Here is a 16,685-nt window from a genome sequence, read left to right as displayed (position 1 = left end):
CTTGTATGCCTGAGGGGAAATGCAGATCCATTCTCTGTAAAATAAGAATGGCAATGGAGGCATCTGAATGCTAAAGTAAGCCTGCTTAGTCAGTCATTCAGCATAAGAAGTTTAGGAATTATGCTAAAGCTGGCTTTTTACATTTCTGGATGACAATTTGCCTTCCTTACCATGCAAAGTTGGCCCATAAAGGAATGTAACACATAATCCCCTACTGTAAGTCCTGGGGCATGACATGGTATGTGGTATTGCCCTATTCAAGAACTCTCCAGCACTAACCTTACTGAACGTACCCTTACATGCAAATATGAGCATCTAAGAAGAGCTGAAGGGAATTGATAAATGACTTCTGCAAGTTCTCATACTGTGGCCTGTGGCTTTTGAACAGTATGAGCAAAGGTAGATATTTGTGATATGTTGGCCCTTTATTTCTGTCAGATTAGGTAATGAATTAAAATTTTTCATTCAGAGAGTTGTTACATCTGCTGTAGAACTTGCATGAAGCAGTGGATAAGAAAAGGAAGATAACTTAGGAAACAGAATAGACATGTCAGAATGTTCTGTGAACTGTGAGACTGGTCATAAGTTAGTATCTCACATTTGAGTGCTCTGAAATACACAGGATAAACAAATAATTTGTGTATTTAAGATTGAGTGGCTGTAGAAATAATTAGCTGAAAACCAAGCTTTTATCAGATGGATTTGATGATTGAATATTTCTTATTTTAGATGTGAAATTAATTTTAAAACAAATCGTTTGGAATTATACCCTTGAATATATAAACTGCTCAAAGACTGATTGGGTTTTTTTTTAAATCCAGAACAGCGTACATCCTGGTAACCTGTTTCTGCCTGTCTAGCAGAGTGATATCTTCAGCAATACCTTTAGGCAGTCTGAGCTCATCAGCTACCATGGTGGAGCCAAGTTTGGAACCTCATTAGCAGGCTGTGTTGTTGCAAAGAGAGAGGGAGTAAGTGGAGAACTTTTTGCTCACACAGGAAAAAACAAGTTGGAGCTGTATGTTACTCCTTTCTCTAAGCTGAATGGCAGCACAGCCTTATATTCAAGAGAAGAAGGGGGTAGGCTGGAAGGAAATGGCTTCTAGCAGCCAGTCAAACCCTGTTTCAACATCAGAAACATTTCAACTACTAATATACAAGTGAAATGTGCCTAGGCAGGAAGAATTTCTTGCAGTGACTAGACTGCAAATGAGATTTTGAAAATGGACTGTATTGTAAAGTTCTGTGAGATAACACAGTCTGTTATCTGATCTTTCTCATCTATGTCCTGCTTTATGTATAGCGTTCTGGTTGGGATTGACTTTCAGATCTGTGGTTTGTGTTTGGTTGGGATTGTTGCTGGAGGAGTGGAAGAAAAGCAGAAAGAACTACTTCTCTAGTCGTAATGTGAAAGGAGATGACTCTTAAGTCACCTCAGCTTCTACTTTGAAATGTTTGCTGTTTAAAGAAGCAAGTGGAGATAGATAGTAATTGCCTTTGTGATCACATCTGAATTGCATCCCAGGGTTTGGGTTTAGTTTGAGTTCCTCTTGCATGTTCTGTAACTTCTACCTTTTTAGTCATAAGTTATTTTTAATATGTCTTATTAAATGTGTTTCTGCTTAGATTTCTATTGCTTTGAAGGATATCACTTTTATGACAAAGGAGAAGACTGCTCGTCTCATTCCAAATGCCATTCAAATAGCAACAAAAGGAGAGAAGGTAAAAATCTGGTTTTGAATATGTTCTTGCTAAATGATAGTCCAGAACACACCACTTATTCTAGTCTATGTTTGCATAAGTAACTTCCCTGTCAAATGTTTAAATGTGATTTGGATCAAAAGGCAGACTTAGGTTTGGCCCCTGTGCATGTTTGCTTGGTAATTCAACTCCAGTTTGACTGCAGAATTCCTTAGTGGTGTTGATACAGTAACCAGAAAGTAAGGGTTTGTCTCACCTATTCAAAGGAAAACCAAAGTTCAGAATGTGTACTCTTCATACTGGAAAAATATCAAAGTCACTGGATTTCAAGTGCTCATTTTAAAAAACTACTGAAAACAAAAGGACTGTCATGTCATGGGTTTCAAGTAATGGAGAAATTCACCCCAGACCATGTGCTGGGAAATGAAGTTTTTGAGTGTGTATTTGAAAACCTGAAAAGCATAGTGCAGAGTCTTATGTGCAGTACACTTAGTGATTAGTTCTTCTATGCCTTGAAAACAGTAATTATTGGCAAAGAACAGAGCTTTCCTCAGTGAACCTGGAGCTATTCTTTGGGAAGTAACTGTGATTTATCATATTTGGCTGTTCCCTCTCAATTCATCCAGTATTAACTTTCATTGACAAGGAAGATAGACCTCTTTGCTAAAAAAAACCCCAGTATTCAAATGGGAAAGATTTTAATACTTGTAATTATGCATATAATTTGACCTCCTATTTTAATTTCACATCGTCTTGTGTGAAAATAGTAGTAAAAGGCTTATGTGGCAGAATAATGGAAATGGCTGCAGCCTGTAAGAAACAGGCATATGTGTTTCTGATTTGTTCAACCCCCTGTGGGAAAAATTTAAGTGTGTTTAAGTTGAGGAGGAGCTCTTCCTTTATGCCAAGGGTAGTCACATGGCCAGAACAGCAAGTGTCTTCAAATACTGTGTGGACATTGGGGGCCATACACAATGAAAGTGATACAGACTGTGGAACCTGAGGAATATGACCCCAGGTTTGTTGAAGGTGAAATGAGGCAAGCTGTTACTGATAACCTTGGGATATTCAAGACACAAGGATGCATTCCGGGATTCTTGAAAATAGCTACATGTGAGCTTATTTTTTATCTTGTTTTTTTCTGCAGTTTTTCTTCACATCATTCAGTGCAAGAGACAGAAGCTACCTCAATATCTTCCGTTTGTGGCAGAATGTGTTGCTGGATAAGGTAAGCTTGTCTGCATCAGGACCTGTGGTTAAGCAACCAAATAAACTTTTGATGGAGACAGATGTGCCTCTGGAGAATAAGAGACTTGAAATTAACCTTCCCTTTCAGACTTAGAATTCTATTTTGATCTTGTGCTTTGGTTCCTTGTACTTTAGATCACAGACGATTCTCATCTTTTCCTTCTCAGACTGCCACCTACAACTCTGCTGTTGAAGGAGCATTTTGTCTTTGCATATAAGTTGCAAGCTTCTCTTCACTACTAGCTCAAGCATATGTTACTAAATTGATATGCATTTGCTTCACATTTTCTATGCCTAATTTGTGATCAAAAAGGCAAGGTTTTCTCAGTGAAAACTTTAAAGGAAAAAGGCCAAAACTCCTTCTCAGATAAGTTAGCTGAAACTTTGCCAGCCAACTCATTACAGCTCTGCTGACCTTGAATAAATGCAATAAAGGCCAGCTGTATAATATGGAAGTGTATCTCGACAACTTCGGCTAGTTAGTTTGATTTATATTGCAATTTTTGGATACTTAAGCTAATCTTTCTAAAAATGGACTGACACTTTTGCAGAACATCACTGTAAGAAAGAAAATATTTGTAAACCAGTTCTTTCCTGTTTATGTCCCTCATTGTTTAAATATTTTAACACAGTTGCAATGAAACACTGAAATATCCATATGTAACACTGCAATGATCCCCAAAGGTTTAAAGCTGTTGTGTTACTTACACAGAGTAGCTACATTTTTTTTCTTTTTGTTAGATGAGTTTTAGGGCAGACTAGAGGCACTATTTGTCAAAACAAAAGCTGAAAATAAAGGGAAGTGCTATTTAAGGCAAAACCAATGTTTCTTGCAAATCTCTTGTCCCTCAAATCAAATACTGTTTAATGGGTCCCTCAAATCAAATACTGTTTAATTGTAACTTCATAACCATCTTGTCCTGAATCCAGCCACCATGTACTATGTCACCTTTTGACTAGAATGTGCAACTGGAAGTAACCTTGCTTTCTTTCATTGTGCAGAGTTTGGCAGAAATGGCACTTATGTTATTCAGTTGATCAGTCTGTGGTGCTGGAGGGTCAATGTATGGACATTTAGGTACACAAACCCTATCCTAGGGCTGGAAGAGAGGTGACAAGCTTTGTACTGTTCAGTATTAGTTTTTCTTGTGTGTTTCCTCTCTGTGACACTGAAATGAGTGTCATATTAGGATCAATTTTTCACTTCAGAGCAGTAGCTAAAGGATAGATAAGAAAGCAGGAGGCATGGACTGCATGCAAGATGAGATGAATTAAGCCAGCAGGTTTTAGGAACCAGTGCATTTGAGTAGCTTGGAAACCATCCTTATTATTTCTCTCAAATCTTGCTGTTAGCTTGCTTGCATCCTCCCTCACTGAAGTATGTTAAAAGATAAATCTGTTTGAAAATTTCTGCTTGGGGCTCTCAGTTGTAAAATGGAGCACAGTCCTGAGGTGTATGTAGGACTTTTTAATATAGTATGTTTGGAACTATTACTGAAACAGGATTTCTGTTAGGTTGAGCTCCTACTCCTGAAATGTAGTAATGTAGACTTTTGATTCTCTGCTAGAACGTGTTTGAGTCACCTGTCAATTTTCTTTATGATATTCTTTACTAGATAAAGCTAGAGAGGGGCACTGTAGAGTTGAAAGTGGAAATTTAAGTTGCTGGAGCTGGATCCCCTGACACTACTAAAATGGCAGCTGTCTACTGAACTAATACTAAAGAGAGCCCTTGGTGTTTTCAAGCAGTTTTGCTGTTTTCTCCCCACCACTCCAATGTCAGGAACAGCATACATTTGGAAAATGTCTCATGCACCTGAGGCTCTTCCATGGTGTGCAATGTTGGTGTATGTGCAGTTTGGTGTTCCTGGTTTCAGTGATCAAAAGGACACCATCAGAATTTGTAAGGTTTTTGACAAAGAAACAAATCTCACTCTGGAACCAGTTCCAAAAGGAGCTGGCTTTAATGTTTCCTCTGCAAATAGCTAAATGTTTTAAAGCCTGTGAATAGCTTGGTTATATTCTGGAGCACATTTGCTAGACCTGGAGATAACATCCAACTGTTAAATTATGAAATAAAATTGTCATCAGAAGTATAACTCCGACTATAGGTGTCACAGTTTGCACCACCTCATGGTGAATAATCCCTAGTTTTCAGGATTTGGATCCAGGGGACTGAAATTATATTTGCTTCAAATCGTGTGTGCAGAGGTAATTTTCTGTCCCTGGGCTCTTGAGCACTTCTGGGCATAGATATCGTGCTACGACATCTCACCTCTGAGGAGTGACCCGTCTGCTTTACCTGATCCACCTTAAGCTTTCACCACCTGCAGAACTTCTCGGTGGGGTCAGCCTCATACCCTTTCCCAGATCTCCATCTGGTGGCCGTTCATGCCTTTTACCTCCCAAGTTTTGCAAGTCCTAGGTGGTTGAACAAGTAGTCCTTTGACAAGTCTGCCTTTCTATTAGAAGTGACTTGCACTGTGCAAGAAAACCAGCATGTACAAATGGTACATGATATTCTGTGCCCAAACTTACTTCATCCGTCTGGATGCTTTCCCCCAACTTTGCACCACTGCTCTGATAGGACTCCTAGTCCCCTTTAGCTCAGTTGCAATTCTGCAGCTCCTAATTTCTTCAGACCTTGCTCAGAATACACTGTAGTATGTTTGGTGCCCTTCCAAAGTTCCTCTGCGAATCAGTGGGTACTTTCCTCTTAACATGGGCCTTTCTTAGGTTTTTATTCTTTAAATGTCCATACAAAGACTTTTTTCTTTGAAGGAAAATTCTAGGTTTTTTTGTTTGTTTTTTGTTCCTGTTGCAAATGTGTACAGGGTAAGTCTTGTAGGCTTTTACCTTGCCATTGTTTTTTAAATGATCCAGCATCATGGAAAATAAGGAATCATTAATGCAGGTCTGGAAGAGACATGACACCAGTCTTGATAAAACAGATAGCTGCTTCCAGATCCACTGCAGCTTTCAATAATACTTCAGTTTATAAAATCAGCCAAAAATCCTGTTTTGCATCGGGCTTTCCAGGTTGGTACAAGAAGCTTATTCATGACTTCTATTGACAATAAGAGTGTGCCATTCACAGTTTTGCTTTATTTTCCTAAACCTTACAGGTGTCAAATCACCTTCAAGTTTAAGGGAGAAGGAACAAATTAAAATGTAATTAGGCAGGTCATTCAAATCCCAAACAAACACAGCGCTCCTTATTTCTAATGGAACAAGATCTTAACTGAATCGGTCTCAATTCCCATGAGTCCTCTGCCTTAGAGTTGGATTTATTTTCCTATTGTTCTTCTTATGCTTTGCTGGGTAGAGATTTGCACCTGTCTCCGGAGACATTGTAGCAGGTAAGTCTAGAGGTGTGAGAAGGGACCAGAATTTCTGATCAGCTGGGCTTCTTGTAACAAACATCTCCAGGACAGCAGTTCTGCCTTCCACAGCATTTTCTCAGGGAAGGTTGTGAAAAGAGAGATGTTTATTTCCACCTTTATGTACAACAAGATTAATTTAAGAGATGAAAGAAGGCTTGGTTTGATTCTGAGCTTCATGTTTAGGCAATTAGAAGGAGAGTTTGCTGTTTCCCTCCCCTGTTATGCAAACAATCAGTTTTGTATCAGTTGCCTGGTAGGAGTGTGGTGTATGTTGAGGGTTATGTCTCTTTAGTCAATCTGTTTGGCATGTCTTGTTATTTCTGCGTTTGTCCATAGAGGATAAAAATCATCAGCTTTGCTTCTCTCGGGGTACTCTGTAGTATTGCTTGTGCCATGACACTGCTTTGTCTGGCATGAAGCGAAGTATTGATGTTCTATGCTCTGCTTGAAAAGATAAAAGTGTATCCCAGCTCCTTCTTGTAGCCTTTGTTTTTGTATACAAAGAGAACCGAGGTAAAACCCAGTGTTGACCATCACCTTGAATGGGCAAAGTAATTCATGTTTAGATTTTGCCTTTCAAGCTTCAGAGCTTCTCTAAGCCATCCTCTCAGAAGCAGAAATCTGACCCAGAAAATGTATGCCCTTCTTTGCTTTCAGAACTGACTCTTTCTGATACAATAAAGCAAGTCTTGTTTGATCTTGGCTTGTGACCATTAAGAACTTATTATATCTAGCTGAGCCAGGAATAATTGAGCAAAGTGCAAGAATCCTGTTTTAGAAGCAGAAGTTGGTAACATTGACTTTACAAAACAACAGGAAACAGCATTATAGATTCCTTTTATAGACGCTGAAAAGTTTCTGTGCTTTCCTGAAACTATTGAGCTGACTGTATGAGGGCAGACTGATTTGCCCATAGACAGAACATACCAGTGGATTTATTTAGCAACATTAGCTCTGTGCCATTATGAATCAAGGCACTGGCAATATTGGGCAACAGACATGAAAATGGTTTTTGTTGGTTTTTTCTGTCCTTTGATTTCTGGTTGCTAAGTGTGCTAGCTAAAGATCCACCTGAGCCATATTTTGAAACCATGCAATGCCCACCCCTATTTTTTGGCCATTTTATAAGAAGAGCTGTAGGTAGTTGTTTGTGGTTATGAGTTTATTGCTCTAGAAGACAGAATGCCTGGGGAAAGTAAGGCCAGCTGTAAGTGGACGCACGTGTTTCAGCACTGCATTGCTCTGTAAAACAAACCCCTTTGCAGAGGGAGGCTGGCATTAGCTGCTATGACCCTTGCTTTATAGCTGTGTGTTTTGTGTTTTAATGTTTGCTTTGCCCTCGCTAGGATGAAATACCTTGAAACTGATCTCTGCCGGTAGGGTGCTTGTTGCCAGCTGCTTTCTGAAAAGCCCGAAGCCGTGCTGTGCTGGAAAATACCCGACGGAAAAACCCTTCCTCGTCTCCCGAGCTGGGCTGTTTGCCCCTGCCCTGGGGGGGAGCGGCTCCCGCGGGATGCGATGGAGCGCGGGGGTCCCGCAGCCGAGATTGGCTCTGTTCCGGCCCGGGCCGACGGCGGCAGCCGGGGAAGGCTCTGCCCCGGCCCCGGCCCGGGCGGGGGGGCGGCCCCGGCTCCGCCGCCGCCCAGCAGGAAGTGGGAGCGCGGCGGCGGCGGCGGCTCCCGGCGGGAGCGGGGCTGTCCCGGCGGGAGCGGCGCTGCCCCGCCGGACGCGCCAGGTGGGTCGCGGAGCGGGACGGGTGCGAGGAGTGCCGGCAGCCCGGGGTGCCGCGGTGCATTTACATCCTGCGTGCGGGTCAGCTCCTCCGTGTCTGTCTAAAATTGCGGGTACTGTAACTAACACTCTACAGGTGAAGCAAGCGGGCGGAGAGGATCATTTAAAGGCCCTTTAAATAATGCATGGGTATTTAATGTCATCATTTCATGCAAATAGTAAGCACTACTTATGTTACTGCCTCATTAGCACGGTCTTGTTCCCTTGATCAATATGGATGCTGGCCGAGGCACATTTTCCAGTGTGGTGTCTCTTGTTTTAAGATCGTTGGTATTGCTCTCTGAGCTCTGTTGAATACAAAAACCTTTTATTTCCTTTCTTTCTCTTTTTTTATAAACCACCCCCTCCCCCCACCCTTTACAGCCTAGATGGACTTTGAAACTCATTGCTTACTTTGCAGATATGACTGTGTCATACTACTTTCACCTCCAAGCTTTCCTGACGATTTAAGAGAACTTAAATATGCCTTGGTAGCTGTGGAACAGGATAGAGATATTGTAGAGAAGACTTAGGTAGTGGTGAGTCAAGGTAATCCTGAAGAAAAGCAACTATTTTTCATAAAGAGGGTGGTGGTGGTACAAAGTGATGGCCTCCTGTCCCACCTTGGCAAAGTGGACAGTTGGCTGACCTAGACACCAGTGTAGTGACTGAAATGCTAGCCTCCCAGAATTTGTAGAGTACTCAGAGCATCCTCAGGAAACAGTTTGTTCAGAATCTATTAAGAAGTTTTTTCAGAATCAGAGGCAACTGACTTACCTTTTGCCCTATCAAATGAAGTTCAAGAGGGAGGTACCTTGAAGGTATCTGTGAAAATATTGGTGACGTGTGAAGAAGCAAGTAATGGCTACAAATGTGTGTTTTCTTAAAATGATGATCTTTCATCCGGTGTTATTGGTTGAACAGTGATGGAAGTGTGGAGTAGACAGGAGTCCAGCTGCCCAAAATGCTGAAACCCAATCTTGGAATGTGATACCTGAATGCTTTCGGTCCTTGTCAGAATTGAGGTTAAAGGCTGTGGCGTAATTCAAACTTGTTGCTGTTTTCCTCCAGTGCCTTACTGTCCCATACCGTGGTTCCTGACTAGCTCGCTTTGTTTCAGAGGCTGACCAAGCAGGAATTCTGGCAGCTGGTGCACCAGAGCTATGGCTCTGAGCTGGGCCTGAACAGCGAGGAGATGGAGAGCTTCCACTCATCGTCTGAGGACAACGGGCAGTCTCGGTAAGGAGAGGCTGTACAGCCTATTGAAACACCTGGGGGGAAGCAGTGTCCTCTTTCTTAGAAGCTCCGTTTCTAAAGAGCTGCCGTAGCCTTACCAGAGAGGTTGAGACTGTAGTAAAAGGATGCAAAGGTCTGAACTTAGACTGCACAGACTGTGTGTAAAAACTGTGGATTTTCTAAAATAGTAGCAGTGCAGCTGAGGGCCCTTAGGAGAGAGGAAGACCCTGTTGTCCCTGATCTGCCTGGGGACCAGCATAGGGTAGCTTAAATAGCAGCCTTTTCACATGATGGTGCCTAGTCAGCACATGTATGCTCTTCAAGAGTTTGAAAGGTTTGAATAGAATGGAGCTATATTATGGTTAAGATACTTTTTTCTTCACCTCCTCTGTGGAGACTGAAATAGTTGTTTTGTCTTGTTCTCCTAATATCTGAGGTCTTATCTTGTTTTTGTATTGCCCTCAGCTTGAATTAAGAAACAGAAATAATAATATAATAATCTGGAATAATTGTAATAATGATGCCGTTTTTTGAAAGACCTGCCTTGATTTTTTTTTTGAACAAATGTGAACTGATTTATGACCTGCCGGTGTCAGTCTAATAACAGTGCTTTACATATCTCTGTGTAAATAAGCATGACACTACAACAGTGAACAATGTAATTTGTCTCTTCAATCCTGTGTTATCTGAGTATGTTTGTGAGAAAAGGGTCTTGAGTTCATTACAGGCTTCAAAAGATGTTCTATTAAATATTTTTTCTGATTTTTTGTTTTCTTTGTTTGATTAGTTTGGATTTTTTTTTTTATTTACTTGGGGTTTTTTTTTGTTTTCTTGTTTGTTTTGAGTTTTTCCTGTTTAGTCACAACTTTGCAACTTCCTAACAAGTGATTCCGGAAAAAAATTATTTTCTGACACTTTCTTAAAACATTTTCTTTCAAAATTAGTTATAAGCTGTATCTATTTCCACATTTCCCACAGCACTCACTTTCTTGGTTTTATTAACCTTATGCTCAGAAGCTGAATCTTCTGAGAGGTGGCTGGAATGAAGAAAATGGCTTGGTATTAATGAGCTGTATATGGGAAGGATGACTTGGTAGTTCATAATGTTATCTGAACAGCCATGTTTGCAATGCAAAAATCACACGAGACGCTTATCTCCAAAGATATCTTCCTTTTTGGTTTGGACAGATCCAGCGTTTGTGATGATTCTGGAGAAAGGGATGAAAAACTACCCAAAATGATTGGTTTAGTTCGTGAACCCACGCTTCAAACAGAAGTAGAGTCACTCAACAGACACATGTTGCCAGGAGTAAGTGCTGACATAGTCTTTCTTGCTGTTTGTAGCTAAGCATATATGCTCAACTTGTATATCTGGAAATATAGGATGAATGGAGATGTAACTTCCAAAGAAGTCTTTGAGAAGTCAAGAATGTTTCTTAAATTTGAGAATGAACAGAATTCTGTGTAAGAGAATATTGTTGGTGTGAGTTTCAGCAGTGCTCTGTCACTAATTCTCTGCACAGCGTGGCTACAATGCTGGGGCTTATGCCCTGGTCTGTTTTTTGTTTTTCCTTTAAAAACAAAATTTACTGGTTTTTCTTACCCAGTTCCAAAAGGGACCATATTTGTTTTATCTAAGTGCTTTTTGCAAGTAATGCCTTTTTCACTTCCAGTGCTTTCTTGCTTGTGCTATTTGTCATTTAAAAAGATAGCTCCTCTTATATTACTGTCTTTCCTATATATAAGGCTTATTAAAGGGTAGTTACACTTTGTCATTCTTGCCTTCAAAGGTCAGCTCGTTTGCTGTTGTGACTATATGAAACCTTTTTTTAATGCTTCAGAAGGAAGGGGAAATCCCCCACACTTGCTATAATAAGGATGAATTTTGCCTCGATGCCTTGGGTTTGTACAACTGAACAAGCATGCATGCCTCACTCATGACCATCCATGTTGTATGAGTTTGTGAATGTGTTTGGCTGGTGTGAACAGCAAGTGCATTAGTAGCGATATCTGAGATGGGCACAGCATCTAGCACAGTTACTGCGGCTCCTGTGTGCAGCTGTACTCCTAAAAAATTGCACGCATTTTCTCTTGGTTATTAGATATCCCGAAGATCTTGGAAAAGAAAATAAACCACTAATGCACTTTTTATATGCTTCACTAGGGCTGGGTACTTAATTGCCAGTTTTGCTTTGGAGAATTTGGGGAAGAAAGAAAGGAGATTATTTTAATAGTTTTTATTACCCTGTAAAATCTTCTGGCTTTTGTCACTTGCTAAAGCTGAACTGGAGGTTAAGAAGGATTTAAATAGTTCTGCCAAAATCCAAGTTAATGGCTAGAGACTCATATCCAGCAAACAACACTGGTGTTTCTCAGATGTTAAAAGCTTAGCTGCTTGAATGATGGGTATTCCTCATGGAAACCCTAGCAGTATAAAACAAGATTTTTGGAGAGTTGTAAGGGAGGCCTGAGAGGACTAGGAATGCTACTGGAATTTGGGCTGTTTGGGATAACTAAGAATCTACACAGGTAACCTTAGTTTGTGAGTCTTATTTGTGCAAGAACAAGCCATTTAAAAATAATTTCTGTGCCTGAAAAAGCCACACCCCGAGACGTCTCTTGCAGGTGCTAAATCTAATTGTGCATCTTGGTAAGGAGGAATGCCTGGGGATTTGGTCTGTAAAAATGCCAGGATTCTGCCTTGAATAAACTGCCACTGAAAAGTCTTTTAATTATAGTGTAAAAGTGTGTTCTTGATAAATGTGTTACTGTTGCAGGGTAGCTAAAATGCACAACGATTTTGTGTAGCTGTATGTGTCACTTGGCATTACTCAAGACTATCCATGCTCTCTCCACAGCCCCAGGATTGCAGCGTATTTTGTAGAACCACAAGGGCAGTAGGAGAAGGCAGTAGTGCTTAGAATGCATTTATCAAATGCCATCACAGTGATGACACAAAGCACATGTTAACCACTTTCCAAAGACTGGAGGGAGACAGGCTTAAACTCCCCTTTACTGCTCTGATAGACAAAGTCCCAAACCTCTCATAAGAGGAAGATCTGAATAGTGGAGATGTTTGGTCTAGTATTTGGCCCATCTTGAAAAAAAATACTGTTAATGGCTGGCTGTGGTAAATTGAGGAAAATGTGTGGAGCACCAGTCACGGCTCATCTGCCTCTCAGTACATGTGAATGTGGGAGCCACCTTGCTGCCTGTTTTTGCGACCATCATCTTCCTTCCACCCCTTGTAGGGAGGCCTTCCAGTCCCAGATCTTGCTGTTAACAGGCTGAAAAGAAAAAAGCCTTGGCACAGAGCTTAGCAGTACTGGACTAGCTCAGGAGATAAATGTACAATAGGGAATAAATTATACATCTTTAATTCCAGCTGACAGATCTTAAAATCTTTACTCTTTAGTGTGAAAAAAACCCAAACAAATGCAAACCAACCCAAAACCCCATGAAATCTGTGTCAAACTCTATCAGTTATTACAAAAGCCCCAGCTTTAATCTCTTCTTTCATGACATCGTGAAAAGCTTTTTTTTCTAGTAGCTGTTGCTTTTGTCTTCTGATATGGGCCTGGCTTTCCTGCTCTGGTCATGGCATAGTGGGCTGCTCTTACACTGCTGGTGGGAACGCCACTTCATTAGATCCCTGGTTGTTGTCAAAATGCTATGAGAGTCCATTGGGTTTGTGCTGGATCAGTGTGTCAATTTTTATGCTGTTCTGTCACAGCTAGTCCTTTTGGACTCCATCTGTACTGGTATATCAACATTGAATGTTGGTTCTGTCCTAGATCCTGTTATGTGACTGAGTATAACTTACATGACAGCTTCTCTGCCATGTAACTGATCTGTTTTTCTGATTCAATCTTCCTTTTTAATTTTTTGACCCTGAAGGAGTACTTTTGTCTGCTTATACCGCAGTCAGATTTATGCCTGTCTCTATTTTCCAGCCACCCACCTCCTAATACCCTTGGTTGCACAAAAAAAATATCAGGTTTTATTTTGAAAAAAACCAAGAAGTACAGGAAATACATGATGACTGTTTAAGCAGTGGATGCTTTTGCTTTCTTGAGTCAATGCTGAATAACCTTTAGGAGGATGATGGTATTGCAGATGAATCAGAACAGCTCAGTTGAGGAGGCCTGATCATATTGACTATGGTCCATGCACTGTTCTTCCAGGGGCTGTGCTGCTCTTGATCACAGACGCTCCATTGGTGGCAGTGAGGCCTTGATGAGAGTTTTAGAATGAAAACTGATTCAAAGCTGGTAGCCAAGCTTTTTGGATGGTGTTTTGAGATACATAAACTTGTCCATTTATTTTCCCTGGAGATTTACTTACTGAGGTATGCAATGGCATATATGCTTAGCTGACAGTTCTTGTTTAAGATTAAGAGCTGCATCATTGATTCAGTGACTGATGTTCAGAGGGATTTCCTTCCTGCTTATATATTGGAGATGGCAAATGATACTCCATTGCTTTGTTTGTGAGAAGTAGCATTTTATAGGTAGGATGGCTCTAGACCATATTTTAAAACTTCTTTTATCAAAGGGTGATGGCGTCCTACAAAATAATAACTTTTCAAGTATGTAGTTGGGCTAATCTAATCTTGCTGATAGAGAAGGGCACTGTGCCTGTTTCATTGTGCATCTCCTCTGGGTTGTTGGACCCTTGCTAAACTGTTAGGAAAATGCTAACCAGATGAATACAAAGTTAAATCTGTTTTAGGTTAATGAATTTATAAATGCTAATGTCAAAGCAGGGAAGGGGCCCAAGCTGTGCAGATGGGTGCAAGGGGACTGTCCCATTTAAGGGAGTTTTTGGTACCAACATTACATACAAATAAGTCTGTTCCTTATTACCAGGGTTTAGTAAAATATTTAAATAAAGGGAAGAGAGGTAGGCTGGGGCAGAGGAACGGGGGAAATTAGCACTTGACTGCGTGGTAATTGAGCAGATAGAACTTGTGGCTTACTTTGTATGTCTGTCTATTTTTAAAGTTGCCTTTTTTTTTTTTTTAATGGTCTCTGATTACTGATATTTTTTTCTTCTCTTGGTTGTTTCAGGTGGAGGAGTCCCCCAGTGAGAAGCAAATAAAGAGTCCTCCTCCATCTTCGGAAAGAACACCTGCTAAGCTAGTTAGGAGCAGGTCTTTAGAAAAGTCCTTGGACCTTAATGAGAATGAAAATCTTCCAGAGAAGAGCAGTGCTTCAGATAGTGAAGAAGGTAAATCTCTTAACAGTTTGGATATGTAAGACAACATGACTTTGGTGTTCCATCTCACTTATGGAGAAAGTTAGAGAACTTTCTGATCTTATGAAACTTGTTTGCTTATTTGTTTCATGGAATTGCAGCAAAACCATTTTTTTACCTTGGTTTCTGGGGGAAAAAAAAAAAGTTGCTGGGTGTTTAGAATGAAAACAAAGAAATTGTGGTTTTCTTTCTCTCTTTTGGTGGCCAGTAGTTTAAACTAAAAGTTTCTTGACAATGGAGTGGTGTCAATTTAAAAGATGTTTCTTTACTTTGTTTTCATTTCTTTGAAACAGAGGGGAAACATTTCAGGCTGTTCTAAAGTTTCTGAAAGATTCCCCCAACTCCCCCTTCTTTACACTTAAACTTTCTTAAGGCTTATGGACTTCATTGTTACTGGTGGAGTAAGCTGAGGAATTTCCTGAAAGCCCAGAGAAGACAACTTCCCAGCTTTTAGGAGAGTATTATGCATATTCTGAATCTGAAGATGAAAAACCTTAATGGATATCTTGTAGAGGATTACACTTTCTGTGCAAACAGTATCTTAATGGATCCTAATACAACAGCCTTATAACTAAGATCTCATTACCCAGTACAAGATAGAAGAAACTCGGGTACCTGGGTCTGCTGAGGTCTGTGGGTGGTCCTACAGTATCCCCTGACAAGTTCTCACTTTCTGTGGTGAGATTTTCACTTACCCTGGGGAAGTTTTCTGTGCCAATGAGCTGTAGTTGTTTAGACAGCTTACTGAACTTTGGTGGATATTCTGTGATACCTGAATCTTGGGTTCTGTAAATGCCTTTAAAGCGAAGTGTGCACAACCTCTATTGGTTTCAAGCTTATATGGTGGTGAGAATACCCCAATAGTAGTACTGTGCTCAGTAGCAGCTGTCGATTTCTTTCATGTGCAAAGAGAACTTGCTTCATCACTTGTTGGCAGGAATAGAACAGTTTAGTTAATTGAGGCCAGTTCCTAATCTCCCTGAGAAATTTTGTCATTTCAGAGTTGACAACTCTGTTGTCAAGTTGTTTGAAGGTGTCATTATGGGGAGATTGTTGAGGTGTCCAGGAAAACTTTCAGAGTTATGGATTGAGTTGGCTGCCTTCAAGTTGTGATTTTTTGCCTGGAGATATGCTTATATTCAATTAACTTTGCTATTGCTCCCCCATACTGCTTCTGTGTTGGCTTGAGTTCAGACGCAACTCAATGCATGTCAGGCATGATCATTTTTGTGACTATACCTACTTGAACAGGCTGTTTCTGCCATACTCCTACACACTTAACAAGCTTCACAAATTAATTTACTGTTTCCTAGGTGTATCTTTTAGAGCAGCAGAAAGTTTTGGCCTTTTGATGTTTCAGCTATTTTGCAGCTTTCCTATCTTCCTACTACTGTATCTCTCTTCTGTCTCTGGATTTTATTTTTTAAGGCAAAGGTCTCCAGTGAAACTGATTAAAAACAAGTCCTGTTGTCTTTCCTGCAGCTAATTGCCTAAACTATAGCAGTAAATACTCCCTGTCATGCCTGCTTTAATGATGTTGAATAAATAAAGCATATTAAACTGGAGATGTCTCTTTAATAAAAAGACAACTGACTTCATGCTGCTTTTCTTATTTCTCTTCCCTTCTCCAAGACTAGTCTTTTTTTTATTCAGAGCAGGATTTTCTAGACTCACAACATTAATCTTTTCTCTCAGAATCTTCACGCTTAGAATTTTTTTCTTCTGTTTCTCTGTCTGTTTTCTGTTGCAGTTGCCCCACACTCTTACAAGGTGAATTCCTTCACGCAAACGAAACTAGCTTTCCTACATGGCAAAGGTTTACCCATGCGATTAATTTCTCTTGTGTCCTCTGGCTCATTCTCAGGCTGCCCATGGAGGTGTCCTGGCAAATAAGGTGAGGGGCAAGCTCGAGACTGTTGTTCTCAACAACATTAATTCCCTTGTCCTAAGCAATTCTCACCTCGGGGGGAGGGGGGGGGTGGGGGGGTCTGCATCCCACTGTGCACCACTGGCCTATTGACCTGCATCTTGGTGTTTTTGTCCAGTTTCATAAATCAGAGTATAAATCCTGAGCCATGACAAACTTTTGGC

General features: G+C 40.6%; 1 protein-coding gene across 5 annotated transcripts in view; it reads left to right on the top strand.

Annotated features, from left to right (window-relative positions):
* Positions 1-16,685, top strand: part of GRAMD1C (GRAM domain containing 1C) — a 51,699-nt gene that overhangs the window by 20,162 nt on the left and 14,852 nt on the right. For 4 of the 5 annotated variants that reach the window (XM_058829927.1, XM_058829926.1, XM_058829929.1 and 1 more), the window contains exons 5-9: positions 1,627-1,722; positions 2,849-2,929; positions 9,223-9,341; positions 10,527-10,647; positions 14,408-14,567. In XM_058829927.1, the coding sequence (XP_058685910.1) occupies positions 1,627-1,722; positions 2,849-2,929; positions 9,223-9,341; positions 10,527-10,647; positions 14,408-14,567 (577 nt within the window). Of the gene's footprint in view, positions 1-1,626; positions 1,723-2,848; positions 2,930-7,818; positions 8,145-9,222; positions 9,342-10,526; positions 10,648-14,407; positions 14,568-16,685 lie in introns of those variants that run through there. The other variant, XM_058829931.1, reaches the window with a different exon arrangement.

The sequence above is a fragment of the Poecile atricapillus genome, chromosome 1 (genome assembly GCF_030490865.1).
Source record: "Poecile atricapillus isolate bPoeAtr1 chromosome 1, bPoeAtr1.hap1, whole genome shotgun sequence".
NCBI classification, from domain to species: Eukaryota; Metazoa; Chordata; class Aves; order Passeriformes; family Paridae; genus Poecile; species Poecile atricapillus.
Note: the sequence above shows the minus strand (reverse complement) of the source record. Positions and strands in the feature narration are given on the sequence as shown.